Below are 21,293 nucleotides of genomic sequence, written 5' to 3' on the forward strand. Positions count from 1 at the left end.
TGCCTATCATAACTGAAATACACTGGCAAAGATATGTAGGAATGAAAGTTTGGTGAGTGCCATCCTGTACAACACTGGCTTGGCTAGTCACTATTACCAAACAGCTCTTCATTTTCATGAACATCCAATTCTTCCCCAAATATTTAACTGACAGGGAATAGAGAGCCCGTCCTAGATTTTAATCCAATGCTGGGGTCAGGTCAAAGCCAATCCAGGCCGTGCAGCACACAAACTGGTGCAGTCTTGGCCAATGTTCCCTCTAATCTTTTCAATCCATGGCCAGATTTTTTCCATTCATGTGCAGAATAATTTTTATGTGCACCAAGGCATATGCGAATGTGCATCACCAGTAGAAATAAAACTAGCTGTGGGCGCTCTGCTAATCAGCTGGGCAACATCTGGATCTCTCCTGAGCAGCTGCACAAGTGCACAGCTTACAGGGAACACTGGTCTTGGTCGTTCCGGAGAAAATTACCTGCTCGGTTAATTTTGGAGAGCAGCATGTGCGAGTTGAGCACCTCGTCCTCATCTTGCTCATCGATGACTTTACACTGGCGCAGATATGGGGTCAACTTGGCTGGATTGATGTACCGGCTCAGCATGTGCCGATTGCACTCTACATTCTCCCACAGGGCTTCCTCCTCATCCTTCAGCATCTCCAGGCAGTCATCCATTTCTGGCTCTGCTCCTTAGCAAGGGAAACAAATCAGCAAATAAATACAATGCACACTGGCTCAGGAGAGTTTCAGCCCTGTTTACCATTCTGAGCTGCCCTGTCACATACCATGAACTTGGCTGCACCTCTCAGGAATGCTGATATTGCCCTATATTAAAACTCTTTGTGCTGAAGTGCAACCTGTCTTCAGCTCATCTGAGAAGTGACAGCTTTAGAGAGGGGTCTAGCTAGACTCCGAACGTTTGCATATTGCTCAGATGATGAGTCTGCAGGCCAGTAAACTCTATAAGGGAGATACTTAAAAAGCAGAGAATTTCTCTTCTGAATAGCTACTATGCCACAGGCTGCATAGAGGAAGAAAGGGGCCTGAATTTGCAGAGCTCAGCTGTTCAAAGACATGTGGTCACCAGCCTATTGTGAGGTATTCACTGGCCCCACTGCCCACACAGGCTTATCTCAGCTTTCCAGATCTGAACACGTGCTCTTCCCTATAGATGTACAAAGTGCAGCGACATGTGTAAGTGACCGACTGCATCTGAATATCTAAATGCAGACATATGCATGTGCAGTATAGATATCTCCATGGTGTGACTCTCTGTGAATCAGTTGGTGAGCATGAACGTAAGTGACTGTGTGTACAGGTGCTGTCTTGCTGTGTGTGAGTGGGTTTAAATGTGTGTGATACCATCCCAGCATGAAAATATTCTTGATTCCTGCAAATGTAGTCACGTAATATTTCAGCTGTTGCTACACGATCATCTGCTATCTTCTTCTTGGTGGCGAGCTTGTCTAAGAAGATTACAGGGCTGGCAACTATGAGTCGAGAAAATATTTATCGAGGTAAGTCAACATGCAGCAAGTAATCTCCCAGGCATCAGGTAGGAACATTAGGGACTCGGAATTTTAAATATTTGTATAATGCATTCCAAGCTTTACAGTCACTTATCCATTCTCACTGGCTGGACTCTGTCTGCAAAATGTTAACAGCAGACTCCTATTATTCTATCATAGCCATGCCTGGGAGATCCAAACCCAGACTACAAACCCACTTGACCAATACATAGGCAGAGATAGTTCCTTCCCTGAGGCACATACAATCTGAACAGACTGGACAGACAAAGGCTGGAGGAAGGGAATCTTTCATGATGCCCATTTCACAGATGAGGAGCTGAGGGCACAGAGAAATTCAGTGACTTGCACAAGAGGCTGTCTGTAAATTACATAACTCAACAGGAGTCATTAATCTGTGTGTTTGTTCCAGCATTACAAGGAGGGGAGGTGGATCTTAAAAAGTCACCAAAACAAATTACATAATTAATGGACAACCCGTAAGGTATCACAGACAAAGTCTGTAGCAAGAACTGAACCCAGCCCTCCCAGCTCCCAGTACGGGCCTTTCAACACAAGGCTTTCCTTCCTACTGATGTGGTGGAGAAAAAAAAACTTATGTGCAGATCAGGGCTTGGCCTACAGTCATGTGTAATCAGTGTGAAGAACACTGCAGATGGCAGGTGTATTGTGTAAACCCCACAACACGGTCAGTTGGGGAAAGGCAGAGTCAGTCCCCTTAATCTCTTTCCAGAGTGCTCAGGTCAAGGATGTGGTAACAGATTTTTGGATGGAACTAGAAGCAGGAAGTGCTATGATCCTATTGCCAAAGTATCTTATTAAGCTCTGAAATTCCACCAGGGAGAAAAGGAGGCTAGGGGCTCTATCCAGGAAGTTTCCTTAGCTGGATATTGACGTTTTTAAAAGGATGTGTTCTAACAATAATGTGCTGTTGTCCAGGTAAGAGAACAGAGGTCTGCTTTAGTAGATTCTTTCTTAGTAAATTGCTTTTAATGAGTAAATAATTAGCTCAGAAACAAAAAACTATTTTCCTTGGGCCAGGAGAGTTCTGTTCAGTGTGTTATGATTTCCTCAGCCACCAGTTTCAGGAAAATTGCCTGGGTAACATTGGAAATTCACTGTGCCAAGCTAGCCTTTAGGTCTGTGAAATCTGTGGCTGAAAACGCCTTCAAATGTGGGGGAACTGGAAATCTGACATCTTGTCTACATAAGAAATATTTTTCCAACTATGTTTTACTGCTAGAGCAGATGCAGAGTAACTATGGAGATAAGAGTCTGCACAACTGCCTTGTTTAGGACTTCTGTGATCACTTGGGAGCCATGAGCAGCTGTTACAGTGACATCTAAGGCCTCCCTCCCCATGCTAGCATTTGGTGGTGATCTCTCTTAAAACAAGTTAGTCCAGCTCCTCGTAGTATGGACAGGTCCTATTTGTGTCTCTTTGCAGAGTTCCTTTGTTTTGTAGCAGCACTGATCTGTATTCCAGGACTACCCCTTCTCCTATATTTGTTTCTCTGTTCCTCCAGTGACTGCTATTCAAATGGGCCTGGATGACCTCTTCTTGTCAGAAGGCAAATAAGTCCAGAACTGCCAGATGGGAATATGAGGAAGCACAGGGCATGGCTGCTATGTTGGGTATGCGTCTCCAGGTGTGTGAACTCACCAAGGGAGTGGCGAGGTCAGTAAAGGAATGCCCTTGCCTGAGTTCCAACATTTAAAAGGTGACATCCATCCAAAATGACCCCAGAACAGTAGCGGGCGCATCAGCAAGGCGGATCCAGATGTGAAGCGATGCTATTTCGATAGCAGGGGGAGGATTGCCAGTAGTGAAACAGTTAATCCAAAATACAGATGTGTCCCCAGGAACCTTACATTAAAAACACTCATTCCGGACTAGTGGTATTTCATGTCCAAAGCAGAATAGTAAGTGTGGGATTAGATGCCAGAGAATTTTAAAAATTGGTAGTTTCTCCCACCCAAAAGTAGAGTTATTGCAGGTACACAAGGCCTCAGAGTAGCTTAGCTTTCATTCTTTTAAAGCTTAGTTTCTAGCCCTTTTCCGCTGCAGGATGGACTAAATGTGGGCCAAAGCTGAGAATAACACCACCCTCATTGCAGAAATGCCTTGATAGGAAATAAAACCCCCTTCATCAAAAACACTCCCCCATTTAGGAATATAATAACTTCATTATAAAACAAGGATTATTACACAGGCACAAGCCATCAAAACAAAAAACATCCAACAGGAGTGGTCCTCTGTCTCCACACAAGAGCCTCAGGATCCCTCCTTTTGCTTCTTTCTTTACATCTCATCCCATCTTTGCAGTCCAACATGACAAATAACTTCGACTCCTCTCAGAGCTGTTGCTTGGGCTATTAGTCTACACTGCACCCAAAGCTCAAAATAAACTACGCAAGTTGAGCTACGCAAACGCATAGCTTATTTCGAGTCAATTTCAAAATAGCTTATTTAATAATTTTGTGCTCTCTGCATAGTGCCAAATTACAAAATAACCCTCTATTCCAAAATGCCTCTTACTCCTTGTGAAACGAGGTTTACAGGGACATCAGAATAGCGAGCCCCGTTGTATTTTGAAATAATGGGCTTGCTGTTAAGACACGGGATAGCTATTTTGGGATATGTCCTGTATCCCGAAATAGTGCTGCAGTGTAGACGTAACCTCAGAGGACTTTTAGTAAGTAAAATACAGCATTCTCTTCCCTTCAGTAGCTCAGGGTTTTGCCACTGCAGGTTTCCTTGGGTCTGAAACTGTTCTTATTTACAAGAGAGTGGCTACGTCTACACTGGCCCCTTTTCCGGAAGGGGCATGTAAATTTCAGCAGTCGTCGTAGGGAAATCCGCGGGGGATTTAAATATCCCCCGCGGCATTTAAATAAAAATGTCCGCCGCTTTTTTCCGGCTTTTAAAAAAGCCGGAAAAGAGCGTCTAGACTGGCCCCGATCCTCCGGAAAAAGTGCCCTTTTCCGGAGGCTCTTATTCCTACTTCAAAGTAGGAATAAGAGCCTCCGGAAAAGGGCACTTTTTCCGGAGGATCGGGGCCAGTCTAGACGCTCTTTTCCGGCTTTTTTAAAAGCCGGAAAAAAGCGGCGGACATTTTTATTTAAATGCCGCGGGGGATATTTAAATCCCCCGCGGATTTCCCTACGACGACTGCTGAAATTTACATGCCCCTTCCGGAAAAGGGGCCAGTGTAGACGTAGCCAGTGAGTCTAGAGTAACTTCACCATCTCCCAGAGAGTTACTTCAGCTGTTCCCTGGAAAAACTGAAGTTGATTCTATGTCAGCACCAAATGTCTATTTAATTTACTGTTTTACCTAACACTCTCCGGGTATGTCTACACTGCATTCCTCTTTCGAGAATGGAATGCAAATGCAGCTGAGCGAAATTGCAAATGAAGCGCGGATTTGAATTTCCCTGCTTCATTTGCATAATTGCATCTGGGTGATATTTCGAAATACCCTATTTTGAAAAAAGAAACGTGGTTATTTAGAAAGAAAACCCTTCTTTTGAAATTACCCTTACTCCTTCTAAAATGAGGGTTAAGGGTAATTTCGAAAGAAGGGTTTTCTTTCAAAATAACTGTGTCTAGACAGCATTTCTTTTTTCGAACTAGGGTATTCTGAAATAGCGCCAGGACGCGATTATGCAACTGAAGCGTGGGAAATTCAAATCCACGCTTCATTTGCAATTTCGCTCAGCAGCATTTGCAATTCTCTCTTGAAAGAGGAATGCAGTGCAGACATACCCTATATAATGAAATGCTAGTGAGAGGCTGGAGCCTTGGTGCACTGGCGAGGAGGAAACAGAAAAGGTCATGTGAAGTGCAGTGAAAACTAACAAATGCACTGCATTAGTGGCTAAGAGTTTTAAATGAAAAGGAGACTCCCACTTCCTGCACACACTTCCTGCAGGTCTAAAGCACATTATTCCCTGCCTCTACCCTTCCTTCCTCTGACACCTTTGCAGAGGCTGTTTTAATTTAAAATAAAAAATAATTTAAAATGACAGATTTCACTGTCCTTCAAATATGTAAAAATATGTGCCTCTGATCTGTATCAGCATTCTCTAGCAGCTGATTCCAGCACTTCTTGAATTGACACCTTCAGAGACTATTATGTACCATGGAAACACTTTGGCATCCATCGCAAATCACAGGTGCAAAGACACAAACTTGGTCTTTCTTGAACTGCAATTTGGCCATAAAGAAATAAGACTAACCACAGCAGTTGAGGAATTGCTCTCCCACTGTTCCTTTCAGTGGCTAGTATACAAGATATTCTTTAGCAGCAGGAGATCTTAATCCAATAATAACTTCCAGCTAATCCTAACTATTTCAAAGGTCTTCATGGATTCAGAAGAATAAAAGAAAGAATCCCTTTTTACAATAAAAGAAGTATTCTCTCTCAGGGACTGGCTGTTTCATGCAAATGCACCTTTGTATGTGTTTGCTATTTTTTGTTCATTTTTGTTATATTTCTTGACTGAACAAATCACCTCACAGTAAAATACTCCTCTCTGGTCTCTCTCAGCTTTCACATTTTCATATGCCAGGGACTACTCTCCACTGATCAAGGGTAAAAAACTCCCAGGTTTCAGAAGCAGGGTTCCAAAAAGCACTTGTCTCCAGGTCAGATCTAAAGCTTCGTTTTCAGACAGATAAAATGCTTGGGGTTTATTATTATTCTAACATCATCCAGTGAACAAATTTAGCTTTGAATCCTGGGATCTTTTCATAGGTGGAAGTCCAAGGGCAGGACAGGCAAGGAACTTCTCTTAGCAGCAACAAGAACAGCAAGGGGAAAATCTTGTGGCTGGAAGAATTATTCTGCAATTCAAGCAAGCATTGCTAAAACACTCTTGTGCAAAAGCTCCCACTGCCAGACTTCTATTCAACACATGCAGCGTTCTCCACGAGGGTAGAGAAGTTAATCACAGCAGCCCCTTAACTGGTTCCATTAACTCGCTTTGAATTCTTGTCACTTCATCAGTCCTGAGATGACCAGAACCAAACCCTGCTCTCTAGAATTCAGTGGAAGCATAGCGTTCAGTTATCGCTGTGGAATGGATCACTTGTTTGCTCCTTTGTGAGATATGAAAAAATACCGGGTGGTGTGCCAATGAAGAGGAAGTTTATTTTGGAAGTGGTGAATTATCTGAGTCCCTTGGACTTCTGCATTTTGTTCACATATGTTCACAGGCTGGTGGTAGTTAAAAAGAAACCACAATACAGAAAATTCTCATGTTAACTACAAGTTAATATAAAAACGGAGAGGGGGATTAGTGTTTAATACTAAATAGATCAAATGAAAGCAAGGGTTTAAATAATATTAATAAAAAAAGAAAAGGACTACACATGAAAGATAAGATTTTAAAGTTGGAACTAGCAAGCTGTGTGCCTATTATCATCAGTAACGCTTTGCGTGTATGTTGAGTCTCATTCTTTTCCTTTGTATGCTTCTTTAGCACACACGGGATATGAATGCCTTCCTACTGTGTATTTGTACAGCACCTAATACAATAAATCATAATAATGACGACAACAGAGAGCTTCTCTCACAAGCCCTCTTTTTGGATAGATGCAGCTTTGCAGTATCTGAGCAACATCCAACAACACAAAACACAAATAAAAGAGAAGGATATAGTGCTGCTATTTCTCCTAAAGGAAAATCAGTGTGTGAAATGTGATAAGGGAATACCTTCTTTTGCTTAAAGAAACAGGAAAAACAGTATTGTTCTTGGTTCTGACATCACTTTTTCCATAGACCTTGGGTAGATCTTTGAAGGCCAGTGGCCTCTAAATTCTGGGTGCTGAATTTTGGGCAACCACAGTCTTGTTTGAGTGGTGCTGAGTACCCACCACTTACACCGATTCCAGCCAGAGTTCTGGGCGTTCTGCACTACTAAAGATCAGCCTCCTTTTATTTAGCTGCATAAATATGAATTTAGATACAGTACCTAACTTTAAACACCACATTTGAAAATTCTGGCCAGAAAGGTGTCTAAATTTGGAACCTAAAATTAGAGCTTTCTTTTTAAAATGTAAACCCGTCTCTTTGGCCTGGTCTACATTAGATCAGGAAGGCTAGCTTAAGGTACACAACTCCAGCTACATAAAATACGTAGCTGGAGTCGGCTTATATTAAGCCAAACCCTGCTGGCATCCACACAATGGGAGGCCGATGGGAGTAAATGCTCTCGTTGACTTCCCTTACTCCTCGCAATCACGAGTACAGATGCCAGCTGGCCCTCGGTGTTTGATTTTTGGGTCTATATTTGACTCGCTAAATCCAACTGCAGAAAATTGACCTCTGGAGCGTCAATCCACTGGTAGGTATATATGTGCCTTTTGTGTCTGAAAATGAGGATAGCAATAAATATCAACATCATAAGGCAAGACTCATTAGTAACGACAAAGCACTGTGAAATCCCCGGATGGTAAGTATTAGGGAAGTAATCATTATTATTACTACTACAGTATTATTCAGATTCTGAAGTCCTCAAAGTATCTCTAGGAGGCTGAGAACATTGCTGGATAATCAGGATTGAAAATAGCTAGGTTTCTGCTTTACATAGTTTGGGTTTACACTGAAACAACTACTGCTATCAGCACTCCCTCACTCTGCCTGTAAGAGAATCAACCAGCTTGTTAAATGCCCCAATGCTACCAAACTGTAGAAAATATAAAATGAGGGACTCATGAAAAATAGAACAGAAAGTGTTAAACACAATCTTCTATCCACTTCTCTTATTGAGTCAGGCTTCTTGTTACAAATGACTTATAGAGGAAATCCATTACCAGATTTGTGGAAGATCAGTGAGGTAAAGCTGGGTCCTTGTCATAAGGCATGCCCCCATCCCAATCAGGAGAAGGCTAATGAGCTTCTCTGGGCTTAACAGGAACCAAACTGGCACACCTGCAAAGTGTGCTCCAGCTGAAGGAAGCAAGGTTAAAGCTTGTCACAGGAAGAAGAGGCAACCAGAAGGAAAGCTGCTGTGGTCTCAGAAGTAGTTGATTCTTGCAACAGAGCAGCTGAGAGGGAAACAGCTGAGAAGCCTTTGCTACCTACAGGGACTTGATAGACTCAGGACAACCTGATCACTGCAGGGCAAGGGTTGAAGGTAAATGCTGACTTAGGGTCCATCTATCCCAGACTGCCATATACAAATCAGAACTTTATAAAGGAACTCAAGAAGCTGCATGTCCCCTTATGCAGGACATCCCCTCTGGAAAGGAGCCAGAGAGTTTGGAGTCAAGTCACCAAATGGTGAAAGGACTCTGGAAGTGGAAGACTGAAACTGCCTGAGTGTGACCCAAAAGAGAAGCCCAGCCTACCACAGTCCTCACTGAGGACAGTTAAAGAGGTACACATACATCACTCAATCTCCATCCCACATCAGAAGAGATTCAGTCTGTTATTCAGTTTGCCTTTTGGCCCACAAGGGAACCAACTATGTTTTTTAGTACACAAAAGAGAAGAGACGCAGTGATAATCCAAACCAAACACCTAACCTGTGCTTCAGAATGTTCTGAGGTCTATAAGTGCATGACTGGTGTGGAAAACATGAATAAGGAAAAGTTATTTGCTTGTTCCCATAACATAAGAACAAGGAGTCACCAAATGAAATTAACATGTATCAGGTATAAAACAAACAAAAGGAAGTTTTTCTTCATGCAGCGCATAGTCAACCTGTGGCATTCCTTGCCAGAGGATGTTATAAAGACCAGAACTTCAACAGAGTTAAAAAAAGAACTAGATACATTCATGAAGGTTAGGTCCATCAATAGCTATTAGCCAGGATGGGTAGGAATTCCCTAGCCTTTGTTTGTCAGAGGTTTAGTCCTGAGTGGAGTGCAGGATCAGGTCCAGGATATAACCGTTACAGGACCGCTTGGGAATAGTGACCATAATATAATAACATTCAACATTCCTGTGGTGGGAAGAACACCTCAGCAGTCCAGCACCCTGGCATTCAAATTTCAAAAAGGGAAATTACACAAAAATGAGGAGGTTAGTTAAACAGAAATTAAAAGGCACAGTGACTAGAGCCAAATCCCTGAAAGCTGCATGGAAACTTTTTAAAGACACCATAATAGAGGCCCAACTTAAATGTATACCCCAAATTAAAAAACATAGCAAGAGACCTAAAAAAGTGTCACCGTGGCTTAACCACCATGTAAAAGAAGCAGTGAGGGACAAAAAGGTATCTTTTAAGACGTGGAAGTCCAATCCTAGTGAGATAAATAGAAAGGAACATAAACACTGTCAAATCAAGTGTAAACATGTAATAAGAAAAGCAAAAAAAGATTTTGAGGAACAGCTAGCCAAAAACTCAAAAAGAAATAACAAAATGTTTTTTAAGTACATTAGAAGCAGGAAGCCTGCTAAAAAACCTGTGGGTCCCCTAGATGATCGAGCTATAAAAGGAGCAATCAAGGATGATAAAGCCATTTCGGAGAAACTAAATGATTTCTTTGCTTCAGTCTTCACGGCTGAGGACGTTGGGGAGATTCCTGAATCTGCACTGTCCTTTGTGGGTGATGAATCTGAGGAACTGTCCCGGATTGAAGTGTCATTAGAGGAGGTTTTGGAACAAATAGAAAAACTTAATGTTAACAAATATCCGGGACCGGATGGCATTCATCCAAGGGTTCTAAAAGAACTTAAATGGGAAATTGCTGATCTATTATCTGTGGTTTGTAACCTATCCTTTAAATTGGCTTCCGTACCTAATGACTGGAAGGTAGCCAACGTGACACCAATATTTAAAAAGGGCTCTAGAGGTGATCTTGGCAATTACAGACTAGTAAGTCTAACTTCAATACCGGGCAAATTAGTCGAAACAATAGTAAAGAATAAAATTGTGAAGCATGTAGAAGAACATAATTTGTTGGACAAAAGTCAACATGGTTTCTGTAAAGGGAAATCTTGTCTTACTAATCTATTAGAGTTCTTTGAAGGGGTTAACAAACATGCGGACAAGGGGGATCCAGTAGATATAGTATACTTGGATTTTCAGAAAGCCTTTGACAAGGTCCCTCACCAAAGGCTCTTGTGTAAATTACATGGCCATGGGATAAGAGGGAAGGTCCTTTCTTGGATTGAGAACTGGTTAAAAGACAGGAAACAAAGGGTAGGAATAAATGGTAAATTTTCAGATTGGAGAGGGGTAACTAGTGGTGTACCCCAAGGGTCAGTCCTGGGACCAATCCTTTTCAACTTATTCATAAATGATCTGGAGAAAGGGGTAAGCAGTGAGGTAGTAAAGTTTGCAGATGATACCAAACTGTTTAGGATAGTCAAGACAGAAGCAGACTGTGAGGGACTCCAAGAAGATCTCACCAAACTGAGTGACTGGGCAGCAAAATGGCAAATGAAATTTACCGTATATTCCGGCGTACAAGACGACCTCTGAAGTTAAAAAACATCCCCCAAAAATCGGGGGTCGTCTTGTACGCCGGATGCCCCGCCGCCGGAGCCCCTCCGCGGCTTTGAAAGCCTCGGGGGAAGCCGGCGGCGGGGCATCCCAGGCGCGCATGGGCTGCCCGCCCGCCGGAGCCCCTCCGCGGCTTTGAAAGCCTCGGGGGAAGCCGGCGGGGGGGCATCCCAGGCGCGCATGGGCTGCCCCCCCGCCGGAGCCCCTCCGCGGCTTTGAAAGCCTCGGGGGAAGCCGGCGGCGGGGCATCCCAGGCGCGCATGGGCTGCCCCCCCTCTGGAGCCCGTCCGCGCCGCGCGGAGGGCCTCCGGCGGGCGGGCAGCCCATGCGCGCCTGGGATGCCCCGCCGCCGGCTTCCCCCGAGGCTTTCAAAGCCGCGGAGGGGCTCGGGCGGGCGGGCAGCCCATGCGCGCCTGGGATGCCCCGCCGCCGGCTTCCCCCGAGGCTTTCAAAGCCGCGGAGGGGCTCCGGCGGGGGGGCAGCCCATGCGCGCCTGGGATGCCCCCCCGCCGGCTTCCCCCGAGGCTTTCAAAGCCGCGGAGGGGCTCCGGCGGGCGGGCAGCCCATGCGCGCCTGGGATGCCCCGCCGCCGGCTTCCCCCGAGGCTTTCAAAGCCGCGGAGGGGCTCCGGCGGGGGGGCAGCCCATGCGCGCCTGGGATGCCCCCCCGCCGGCTTCCCCCGAGGCTTTCAAAGCCGCGGAGGGGCTCCGGCGGGGGGGCAGCCCATGCGCGCCTGGGATGCCCCCCCGCCGGCTTCCCCCGAGGCTTTCAAAGCCGCGGAGGGGCTCCGGCGGGGGGGGGGGAGCCCAGGCGCTCCTGGCGCTCCTGGCGGCTTTGCTCCCGGTGCCTCTGGTCTGCTGGGGACCATCTCCAGCAGACCACGGACACCGGGAGCAAAGGAGGCGGAGGGGCGCTGGGGTATAAGATGAAACCCTATCTTTTAATTAAAAAGATAGGGGGTCGTCTTATACGCCCAGTCGCCCTATACGCCGGAAAATACGGTAATGTGGATAAGTGTAAAGTAATGCACATTGGGAAAAATAACCCCAACTATACGTACAGTATGATGGGGGATAATTTGGCTATGACAAATCAGGAAAGAGATCTTGGAGTTATTGTGGACAGTTCTCTGAAAACTTCCACACAGAGTGCAGCGGCGGTCAAAAAGGCAAATAGGATGCTAGGAATTATTAAGAAAGGGATAGAAAATAAGACCCAGAATATCTTACTGCCCCTGTATAAAACTATGGTACGCCCACATCTTGAATACTGTGTACAGATGTGGTCTCCTCACCTCAAAAAAGATATTTTGGCCTTGGAAAGGGCCAACTAAAATGATTAGGGGTTTAGAACGGGTCCCATATGAGGAGAGGTTAAAGCGACTGGGACTTTTCAGTTTAGAAAAGAGGAGACTGAGTGGGGATATGATAGAGGTCTATAAAATCATGAGTGGTGTGGAGAGGGCTGATAAAGGAAAGTTATTTATTAGTTCCCATAATAGAAGAACTAGAGGACACCAAATGAAATTAATGGGTAGCAGGTTTAAAACTAATAAAAGAAAGTTCTTCTTCACACAGCATGTTGTCAACCTGTGGAACTCTTTGCCAGAGGAGGCTGTGAAGGCTAGGACTATAATAGAGTTTAAAGAGAAGCTGAATAAATTCATGGAGGTTAGGTCTATAAAAGGCTATTAGCCAGGGGATAAAATGGTGTCCTTGGCCTCTGTTTGTCAGAGGCTGGAGAGGGATGGCAGGAGACAAATCGCTTGATCATTGTCTTCAGTCCATCCTCTCTGGGGCACCTGGTGCTGGCCACTGTCGGCAGACAGGATACTGGGCTAGATGGACCTTTGATCTGACCCAGTACGGCCGTTCTTATGTTCTTATGTTCTTATGTTGGGAATGAATGACAGGAGAGGGATCACTTGATAATTCCCTGTTTTGTTCACTCCCTCTGGGGCATCTGGCATTGCCTCTGTCGGAAGACAGGATACTGGGCTAGATGGACCTTTGGTCTGACCCAGTGTGGCCTTTCTTATGTTCATGTGTTCTTATATACTAGAAGCAAACCCAACTTGCTTCTGGCAAAAGGAGAGACAGAGAATTCCTCTTCACTGTTCATACATCTTAACACTTCTTCAAGAGATGCAGACTTAGAAGAATAAAAAGACAAAATCTACTAAATTGCCCATGGATTCATATTTCTGTCCTAATGAAAGATTAAAATAGTAGAATAAATCTCAGGAGATGAGTCCCTAGTCAGGATCCATGTTTTAAACAGGAGAGAACAACTGGAATGTATCTCAGAAGAGTTCTACTTTCCCAACCAATAATAGAACCACCTAAAACTCCAATCCACTAAAGCTGGAAGAATCACGCATGAATGAAGCAAGGATCAATTATTATTGTTATTGCATTGGGCCCAGGAGTGCTCTAAAAGAGATGACTTGTCAAAGACAGAGTGCTGGCAATTGTGCCGCATGCCAGGATAATCTTTCTTCCTATCTGAACAATCCCCACTCTTGCTTACTTGAAATTGCATGGGGATGCCCATCCTTAGCTTTAATCTGTTTTGTGGAAGGACAAATTGCTCTTTTACTGAGAATGCAGGTTTGACCTATGAGATGTTGCTGTAGAGGTCGTATGCTCTTCTAATCAGTGCAACAATATTGGGTATGTTCCTGCAGTGACCCCAGTCCAGTATAAAATTAAGATCCATGTTTTCTGCAGTGCTCTTTATCCAGTGAGATATCTGACGTCCCAGGCAAACTTATTGTGCATTCCTCAAGTCTGTTAGCATTAGCCCTTCCTTCAGAGTTCTTTTCATGTTCTCACAGGAAGGAAAATGACTAATTTTGTCTGAATAGCACAACCCACAAAAGATTATGATAACCCAGACAGGCAGCATCCAATCAGATTTGTCTGCACAACATATATTACCAATAATAAAAACACAGAAAATGGAAAAACCCTCCTTCACATACAGCACAGTAGCTATGCTTAAGCTTTTTTGCCTCCCTTTCTGTGTGTATTCTCTCTCTTCTATGCAGGTATTTATATCCCACCCACTACCATATCAGGGCACTAGCCATGTGAATAACTGAAAAGCATCTGTGTATGACTTAGAAGTCTACGTTCCATATTGAATGCTGTAAGGCCAGGGCCGTGCTTAAGATTTTTGGTGCCCCACACATCCTGAGCATCTGCACCCTCGGGGCAGGGCGGGGAGCCACTCCATGGGACAGGGCTATGCTCAGGGCTGTAGGGGCAGGCACTGTGGGGGTGGCTGGATGATGGTAGGAAGGTTAGTGGGGGAGCAGGCAGACTAAGTAACACAGCCTGCTGGAGCTGCAGGCCAGGAGCTGGAGCAGGCAGAAGGGGGTGCGGCACAGCCGGCTACAGCTGTGGGCTGACAGGTTGAGCTGTGGGGGAGCGGAGGATTGGAGTGGGGAGATCAGGAGCTGGGGGATTGGGTCTAATGGGGGAGGGAGGCAGCAGGGGCCTGGAGAATTGGGGCCGATATTGCTGGGGGATTGGAGCTGATGGGGCCAGGAGACAGAGCAGGGGTTGGGGGACTGTGAAGGACTGGGTCCGACGGGGCTGGGAGGAGGAGCAGGGGGGCAGAGGTTGAGGCCGCTGTTGCCAGAACTGCCCACTGCCTGAGGTGGCCGTAGGTATACGCGGCATAGGGCATTACTAAATTTGGAGCAACACTAGTGCCCCATATTTAGTGGTGCCCTAAGCAGAAGTGTACGCTGCAAATGCCTAAGGACAGCCTGTGTAAGGCTATGTCTGCACTTACAATGCTACACCGGCAGAGCTGCAGCTGTGGCACTGCAGTACTTTAGGGTACACACTCACTATAGAGATAAGAGGGGTTTTCCATCACTGTAGTTAATCCATCTCCAGAGGCACAGTAGCTAGGCTGACAGAAGAATTCTTTCATTGACCAAGTATAATCTACCACAGGATTAGATCTATGAAATTTTATAGACTGGTAGGGTATGACTGGGCTCTTGCAGGGGAGGTGGTGTGAGTGTCTGGGCTGTGGGGGGAATGGCTGGGCTTTGAGGGGAGAGACTGTGAGGGTACGTCTAGACTACAGGCTTTTGTCGACAGAAGTTTTGTCGACAGATACTGTCAACAAAACTTCTGTCAACAAAGAGCGTCTACACTACATTCAGTTCTGTCGACAAAGCAAGCTGCTTTGTCGACATGGTAGTGTAGACGCAAAGGACAGTTTATACGCAATAACACCTTCTGTCGACAGAAGGCGTTATGCCTCGTAAAATGAGGTTTACCAGCATCGACAAAACTGCTGAGTTCTGTCAACGTTATGTCGACAGAACTCAGCGGTAATGTAGACGCAGGTATAGTTTTGTCGACAAAAGTCCACTTTTGTCGACAAAACTCTGTAGTCTAGACACACCCTGAGTGTCTGGGCTGGGGGGCATGGCTAGGATCTGGGGTGTAAGGAGCAGAGAAACAGGAACTAGGTTGTTGTAGGAGTTTCTTTAACTCTCTACTTCTGGGGTAATTTGTATGTGTCTGTATTATTACATACATACGTCCTGACTGGTATTCTGAAAGAAATTACCAAAATGACTGAAACCGCTGTGATTATATAGTGTTATTTTGACAAATAAATTTTGAAGAATTTTTAAATCTTGTCTGCAGAATTTTAACTTTTTGATACAGAATTCCCCCACTAGTAAAGTGTCTGAAGACATACAGCTGAATTTTCAGATGTGGGCACCTTAACAGGGCATCTTAGGTGCATATATAGGTGCTCTATACACATGCATTATGTGCCAGTCTGACATCCAAATGTAGGATTTCAGTGCTGTTTATTGTTTAAATTGTGCCTCCAGTGACAGCACTCCTATAACTGAAGGAAGGGAAACAGGAGGAAAGAGAGATGGAAAAAGAGGGAGAACAGGAGAAAGACAGAAAAGAGAAACAGTGATAAGGAAAGATGGAAGGAAAGATGAAGGAGGAGGAAAGGTGAGAGGAGAATATAGAGAGACAAAGAGGAGACACAAGAGAGATAGGAGTGAAAATAAGAAGGGTTAATAAAAACGGGGAAATACGTGAGGGGCAAGATTCAAGCAAATGGGGAGATAGAGAGTGTAAGACTGGGAGGCCCCGAGACAGATCTTGGGAAGCTAAAGATTGGTGTCAGTTCAGAGCATGCAAATCAAGCTAATGGCACAATAATTTTAATAATTTACCACAGGAATTTTGTGCATGCATTTAAAAGGGTTTGAAAAGCAGCAACATGAAAGGTTGACACTTAGTAAGTACTTTAATTTACACATCCTACACGCGACTGTGCATGATGATGAGGACAATGACAATGATGGTGATATTGTAATACAAACATGTTTAAAGCCTGGATTTTTTTTGTTTGAATGCCGCATTTAGCTGCTGACACAGTCTCTTTTTACTTGTGCCTGTGAAAAGCAGAGGTATAAAAAGAAGCTGCTGTCCTTAGGTGGTACATGGCTTATGAGATAGTTGATCTAAGGAATGTTTTTGAGATTATGCAGAAACCATTGTCAGGCTTCAGGCTGATTTTTAGGGTGTGGAATAGTTTGTTTTTTTATAGCTGGGATCTGGATTCCAACAAGGCTAAAAGGAGGAAGAACTGAAGGTTAGATGCAGGAAGGTCAATTTGCCAGCCTTCTAACTCATAGAATCATAGAATACTAGAACTGGAAGGGACCTCAAGGAGCCATCAAGTCCAATCCCCTGCCCTCATGGCAGGACCAAGCACCTTCTAGACCATCCCTGACAGATGTCTATCTAACCTGCTCTTAAATATCTCCAGTGATGGAGATTCTACAATTTATTCTAGTGCAATTTATTCTAGGCAATTTATTCCAGTGTTTAACCACCCTGACAGTTAGGAAGTTTTTCTTAATGTCCAACCTAAACCTCCCTTGCTGAAGTTTAAGCCCATTGCTTCTAGTCCTATACTCAGAGGTTAAGGAGAATATATTTTCTCCCTCCTGCTTGTGACACCCTTTTAGGTACTTGAAAACTGGTATCATTGTCCCCTCTCAGTCTTTTCTTTTCAAAACTAAACCACCCCAATTAGTTCAGTGTTTTAGACTGGGAGTTGTGCAGCACCTCTGTTGTCCATTGTTCTGGGGACCTTACATCCCCCACAGTTCCCAGCCAGTATGGGCTACCGGAGACACCCTGCAGCTTCAGGAGATCTGGATTCAAAATTCATTTTGGCCACCTGTGCAAATGAAGCTGGTGATCTTATCTTAGGTCTTATTGTTAAGGCTAAGAGTTTGCTACACATATTTTTAGTAAAAGTCACAGACAGGTCACAGGCAATAAAGAAAATCCACAGAAGTCTGTGAGCTATCTGTGACTTTTACTAAAGTACCCACAATTCCCAGTCACTGTGGGGGTGGGCAGAGATGCCCTGGAGCTCTCTCCACTGACGTGTGAAGCGGGCCCCCCAGAAGTTCCCAGCTGCCGGGAGGTTTACGGGTACCCTATAGCTTTGGGCCATCATGGGCAGCAGGGCCTTTGGGAACTCTGAAACACCCTGGGCGGTCCTGGCTCAGAGCTGTAGGGTCCCCATATTACCCATGTCTCTTAGCTCAGGGCACCCTTGCTACCTGTGGGGACTTCCAGCTCTAGGGCACCTACGAGCAGTGGCTGGGAGGGAGCTCCCAGAGGCCCATGGCATCCAGGAGCTGCAGGACAATGCCATTGTCCATGGCAGCAGGGAACTTCTGGAGGACCATGGTGCCAGAGAGCTCCAGGGCACCCCTGATCCCCACCATGTCTCAGAGTCATGCAGCACCACTGCTGCCCACCACCCCTGGAAACTTGGAGCTCCCTGCAGTTCTCAGCCACCATGGGCTAATGGGGCGGGGCCTGCAGTTTGCAGGAACCATGGGTTCAAATCATGGAGGTCTCTAGAAGTCGCGAATTCCGTTATTTACATGTCAAAATTGTAGCCCTATTTGTATATATCTGCATGTATGTCCACCTACATGATAAATCTAGCACATAAATCCTAAACAGTGAGCCTCGGCCCTTTATGAAGTTACATTGACAGCTGTGTGGGAACTGAGGTTGGGATAGAGATTCATTCCCACATCAGCACAAACTCCCACTTCTGCTGCGTACATTATAGTTGGTTATCATCAATGCTATTAATACCTCCCCTTTATCAGTACAAAGAGGTAAATATTAAGAAAGACAGAAATGTGACTACCATATTAAACTACCATCGGCACTATTTACTTACTTTATGGCTTATTGTAAACCCAAATGAACATGTGTCCACAACATTCAAACTTGCAATGTTTCTCTCATCCAGTGAGGTCAATGATATCCTCGTTGGCAGTATTCTGTCATTTCCAAACAAACAATTCAAGCCATTGGATGTCAGTCGGGACCAGATTGTCTCATTTACCAGGAAGTGCCCAAATTCTGCAACAAATGGGAACACACTCATATCACATCCCAATGGGCAAAAAGGTCCAAATTTTCATCCCAGTTATATTCATGTAATTCTGTTGTCTTCATTTTGTCTCAGATAAATTCATCAATAGTACTTTATTTCAAAGATTGTGTGAGATCCAATATTACTACTGTTAGGCATGGACCATCACATTCCGGCTCACAAATAAGAGTACAACAGCGTGGCTAGATAAAAAACAAGAAATATAAAAGATGAACAAGTAACAAGCTGACTGACGGTTTCAGCAGACAGATGGATCTTAGCAGACCTACTACTTCCGATACATAAGACAATACAAGACATAAAACTTCACCATTCAAATAAAATATCACAATACAACAATTCTGGCCTTTCATGGGACTATAACAGCTATTTCAAACTTCTGGGGTATAATGATTCCACACCAAGCTCTCTATATAGGTCCAATCACTTGTATGTTTACTAGGGGTTTATCATTGAATTTGTTGTCCCCAAAACGACTCAGCATCCTATGGCCAATGATTGTTAACATCTGTGTATTACCTGACACTTAGTATTCATTTAACTACTTACTCAAGTTTATACCTCTCTGTAATTATGCCTTTGAAAAGCCAATAGTTGTAATGTAGAGATTTCTCTTTGGTGCACCATCAGTTAAGGGCACATCTTTACTACTTGCTAGATCAACAGGTAATGATCAATCCAGTAGGGGTTGATTTATAAATCGACCTCTAAGCACTTTTCTCCTTATGGCATCCCTTATCCTGCTTCCATAATGGGGGAGCCATCTCTATACCTGGGGCAACTGATGCTGGCTGTGAGGACACTCCCAGGGTGGGGGGGCTGAAACCCATAACCCTGCAGTCCCCAGGCCAATGCCCTATCCACTAGGTCATTCTGGAATGAACCCACTCTGCTTCCTTGGTGTCCCTTATCCTGCTTTCCTCATGGGGGACCAGCTCCATCTCTGGGGCAAATGGGGTTGGTAGTCCAGTTTCACCCAGGTTGGGTGAGGTCCAAACCCATAACCATGCGCCCTATCCACTAGGCCACTCCATAACCCACCCCACCGTGCTCCCATCAGGGTGTCCCTTATCCTGCATTCCAAATGGGGGAGTCAGCTTCATCCCTCGGGCAACTGTTCCGTCAACTCTGGTACTGAAGCAAAATGAGAAGAGTAAAGTCACGCCTTCCTGGAAGATGGATGCTGCGGCCGTTGGTCTTACGGAGTTCTATTTAGCTGGTCTAGTTAATAACTGCTAAATTGAACACTGAGGATGCCTCCATCAGCACCAGAACTCCTACTCCTCTCAAGGAGTAAGGGAAGTTGATGGGAACATTTCTCCCATCGACCTCCCTCTACAGGAACGGTGCCAAAGTTCAGTTTAAGGTACGTCGACTCCAACTACATTTTTTACATAGCTGGAATTGCGTACCTTCAACCGATCTTCCCCCGAACTGTGGACCTGGCCATGGAGTCGACAGGAGAGCACCAGCTGTTGATTTACTGCTGCAAAGATACTGTGATAAGCAGACATAAGTATGTCGACTTAGCTTCATTATTCACGTAGCTGACATTGCGTAACTTAGATCAATGGCCCACAGTAATATAGACAAAGTCTAGTTTACAAGTCCACCTTTCTTTCTTAAATCTGCCTGATAAATGAAGTAAGTGTTATCCATAATACCGGCATCAGATGTCTTTCCTGGCCAGAATCAAGGGGCTAAATGATGGGGTATGCTGTGGCACTCAGGGGCGGCCTGTGACTATAGGCCAACTCGGCCGTTACCTAGGGCGCTGCCTTCAACGGGGTGCCTGATGATGACGTCACGGGGCGCCCGGGCGCCCGATGATGACGTCACTCCATTGACAGCTGTGCAGGCAGGGGCGTCGATTGCGCGTTCCGTCTGGGGCGCCAGCTGCCGCAGCCCGCCTCAGGCCACTCCCGGTGGCACTACAACTTTGCAGAGGGTGTGCTAGTCTCTGGGGGAAACATACTTATTCAACCAGTGATAAACTCCATTCTCACTCACAAAGCTCCTTGGAAATGGCCCTCGCTTGGCAGTACCAATGTTCTTAAAGCTCCCTTTCCCCCTGGCTTAAAGCTGGAAGTACAGTGCTGCGAGCTGTTCCAAGCCAGTAGAACACATGTAGAAATCTGGATGTAACCTGGCCAGGAAAATTACCCAACAGACAAAATGAAACATTACTGAGGAAGGACAAAGTTCTGCTAGGAGTGAGAAGCAGCTTCTGGGAGGCTACCTACCGTTCAGCTGGTTATAAACGTGTGTCTTTCATACAGAAGTGGCCAAACCTTTTCAATAAGTTTCTTTTAGTTCAACTGGCTTCTCCTGATTGAGCCCTCTGATCCCCACTTCTTCCTCTCGCTCTGTGTCCTGCCTCTTTGCTTGCTGCCGCAGTGGGACTGTGTGACATAGCTCCGGAAGTGCACACCCACCATCCTCTCTCAGAAATGCTGTGTCTATATATAGCAGGTGGAGAGGTGTTGGGGGCAGCCTCACTTCCCCTTTTCTTCTGAGCAGAGGCTGTGTGTGACTTTCAAACATAACACCTCTGTAGAGGGAAAGCAAAGAGGAAGTGGTGACAGAGAGCTCTGCTCTGGATGTGATGGGGAGAGGGGTATTACCTAAAAACAACCCTCTCTTCCACAGATATTGCAAAAATGGTCCTTCTGCAGTTCCACATCTCCTAATAACAATGGGTACGTCTAGACTGTAAAAATCAAAATAAGATAGGCAATTAGCACTGCACAAATTGCATATCTTATTTCAATTTTATTTAGAAATAGGCTATTTGAAAATTTGGCCCATATGCACGG

At 45.0% G+C, this 21,293-nt stretch overlaps 1 protein-coding gene across 3 annotated transcripts in view; it reads right to left on the reverse strand.

The window, feature by feature from the left end:
* CARD11 (caspase recruitment domain family member 11) overlaps nt 1-21,293 on the reverse strand; it is an 83,403-nt gene that overhangs the window by 42,029 nt on the left and 20,081 nt on the right. Inside the window, exons 2-4 of one of the 3 annotated variants that reach the window (XM_075899623.2) lie at nt 20,721-21,028; nt 18,259-18,443; nt 476-688 (exon numbers count right to left, since the gene is read on the reverse strand). In XM_075899623.2, coding sequence (XP_075755738.1) covers nt 476-674 — 199 coding nt within the window. In that variant the 5' untranslated portion in view covers nt 675-688; nt 18,259-18,443; nt 20,721-21,028. The remainder of the gene's footprint in view (nt 1-475; nt 689-18,258; nt 18,444-20,720; nt 21,029-21,293) is intronic. The other 2 variants (XM_075899622.2, XM_075899621.2) reach the window with 2 other exon arrangements.

The sequence above is a fragment of the Pelodiscus sinensis genome, chromosome 15 (assembly GCF_052426305.1).
Source record: "Pelodiscus sinensis isolate ZL-2025 chromosome 15, ASM5242630v1, whole genome shotgun sequence".
Taxonomy (NCBI): Eukaryota; Metazoa; Chordata; order Testudines; family Trionychidae; genus Pelodiscus; species Pelodiscus sinensis.